The sequence below is a fragment of the Choloepus didactylus genome, chromosome 24 (assembly GCF_015220235.1).
Source record: "Choloepus didactylus isolate mChoDid1 chromosome 24, mChoDid1.pri, whole genome shotgun sequence".
Taxonomy (NCBI): Eukaryota; Metazoa; Chordata; class Mammalia; order Pilosa; family Megalonychidae; genus Choloepus; species Choloepus didactylus.
This window is the reverse complement of record NC_051330.1, coordinates 4,033,758-4,036,366: the sequence shown is the minus strand read 5'-3', so window position 1 is coordinate 4,036,366 and position 2,609 is coordinate 4,033,758. Positions and strand designations below refer to the sequence as shown.

General features: G+C 39.8%; 1 protein-coding gene across 1 annotated transcript; it reads left to right on the top strand.

Moving 5' to 3' along the window:
- The first annotated feature begins 821 nt into the window (after positions 1-821).
- Positions 822-1,760, top strand: LOC119519777 (olfactory receptor 2T27-like). Its single transcript, XM_037817515.1, has one exon. The coding sequence runs from the start codon at positions 822-824 to the stop codon at positions 1,758-1,760; it is 939 nt and encodes a 312-aa protein (XP_037673443.1).
- The last annotated feature ends 849 nt before the right edge of the window (positions 1,761-2,609 follow it).

The following is a 2,609-nucleotide window of genomic DNA, read 5'->3' as shown; positions in this document are numbered from 1 at the left end:
ACATTAGTGATAACGATGGATGAAGGAACTCATATTGTTAGACTGTAAGCTAAAATAATTCACATGTTCACACCTACACACAAACACACACATGCACTTGTTTTCGGAGTAAAATACGCTCTCCTAAATACATTGAGTATTAGGCTCAAACTAGCTGCTATGATAGAAAATGAAAACCATATTTCAGTGGTTAAACCCACATAAAAATTTTAATTCCTACTAAAAGAACAATTTTACGGGGGTGATTTCCTTGGCATAGAGCAAGACACCTTCACTCCTTCCAAAATGAGGCTCCACCATCTACCCTCGCTTTCCAAACTTGCCTGTCATGAGAGAAAAACGACTCCACTTTCATTGGTTTCTACAGAATTAAAAGACAAAGCCACCAATAATTGGAAAGGAGAAGGAGGAATGCTGTGCTTCTTTCTTTGTGTCCCCGGCACTGAAGAGACAATTGAGTGAAAAGAAAGACAGCTCAACACGCAATCAAGAGTGGATATAGACCCTCATTTTCAGTGTATGAAGTGTGTTAGCTTTAAATATAACAAATTATGTAGGAGCTATAAATAGCTTACGGTGACAACTCATGTTTTCTATGTTCTTTAGGATTTTCATGCTGGAGTAAATATGAAAATATATCAGAGGCAGTTTAGTTTGCATTGCTAATTTTTAGAATGCTTTAAGTGTACACTGAAATGATATTTCTGTACAGAGTTTAGGAAACTTAAAGAAAAATTTTAATAAATGATGTGATAATTATTATTGTTTTTTTGTTGTTGTTTTGTTTTACCTATTGCCCTCCACTTCAAGTAGTTGAATTCATGAATGAAAGTAATGAAACAACTGGAGTGGATTTTGTTCTCCTGGGACTCTTCCCCGGCATGAAACACGCTGACGTCCTCATTGGTGTCATCATCCTCGTCTATGTCGCTGCCCTCACGGGGAATTCCACCCTGATTCTCCTCATCCTGGTGGATTCCCGGCTCCACACGCCCATGTACTTCCTGCTCAGACAGCTGTCCCTCATCGACTTGCTCCTCATCTCCACCATTGTCCCCAAGATGGCCACTGACTTTCTCTCAGGGAAGAAAAGCATCTCAAACGCAGCCTGTGGGACACAGATGTTTTTCTATCAGATGCTGGGGGCAGCCGAGAGCATTCTCCTCACTCTCATGTGCTGTGACCGCTCTGTGGCCGTCTGCCGCCCACTGAGATACCCAGTCATCATGAACCAGAGGGTCTGCCTGGTGATGGTCATGGGGTCCTGGGCTGGGGGAGCCCTAGATGCTCTAGTCCAGACTGCATACACCATGCACTTACCCAAGTGTGGCCCCAAGGAGATAGAACATTTCTTCTGTGAAGTCATGGCCATCCTGAGTTCCTCCTGTGAGGATACTTCTGCAAACAAGTCAACATTACTTGTGGCAGGCACCGTGCTACTCCTTATTCCTCTCATCATCATCTTTTCCTCCTACTCCCTCATCTTCTTCACTGTCCTCCGCATGAATTCCCCCAAGGGGAGGAACAAAGCGCTGGCCACCTGCTCCTCCCACCTGATGGTCGTGGGGCTCTTTTATGGCCCGGCCATCTTCACCTACATGACTCCTGGCTCCTCACACAGCCCCGATCGGGACAAGGCTGTGTCAGTGTTCTTTTCAATCATCACCCCTACATTGAACCCCTTTATTTATAGCCTTAGGAACAAGGATGTTTTGGGAGCATTGAGGAAGATATGGGAAAGGTGTCTGTTCTCAAATTGAAACCCAATCCTTTTATCTCATAAAATCTAATGAATACAGATTAATGGTGGCAAGTCAATAAATACCTGCAGTCTTTATGTTCTCTGCCTCTAAATATTTGCTGTTGACTGTGATTTGATTTGTGTTCTAGTTAAACTTCACGTAAGTTTTACTGTGTAAAATTAATGTTTTTTTGTCATTCTTATAATAAATTTATCCTGAAGTAACAACAGTTTGTGTTCAGATGTTTGTGTCATCATAGTGTTTATATTCAAAACAGGCATGTAAACTTCTTCACAAATGTTTAATAGAATTTCCTGGCTTGTGAAATAGCACAGAAAAATATATTATTTCAACTAATAATTATTCACCCTCCAGTTTTTACTTAGAATATAGTTCAATGGAATAATATATAAATAAAATTTTAATTTCGGCATGCAGTAATTTCAGTATACAAGTAAGATTAAAAAGAAAAACTGAAAGACAAGTAATTATTATATGGAATGTTATGATTAATAAAGAATAAGGATTATTTAGGCAGAGAAAATGCTATGCTAGTATGTTGAAAGAAATACACAGGTTAGATAGATTACTAATTTCGATACACAGCATGGTCTATTTACATGTGAAATTCTGTTATGGATTGTCGTTTTACTGTTCTTTTATTTTTTGTGTAGCAGCCTTATTTTTATTCTGCCCTGCAGGATTTCCGAGAGCTCCTCTTTTGGGAACACAGCATACTTTCTTTTGGAGAACTGTTCTTTTCAAGTTTGCATTATTTTACTATGACAACCAAATAACTCGGTTCTCTACCACATCTGTGGTCACCTAATGAAGGTTATGAGTCCATGAGCCCAACCTGTGAGTCCA

Excerpts from the sequence above, each read along its gene's own strand:
- LOC119519777 (XM_037817515.1), top strand. The coding sequence starts at position 822 with ATGAATGAAAGTAATGAAACAACTGGAGTGGATTTTGTTCTCCTGGGA.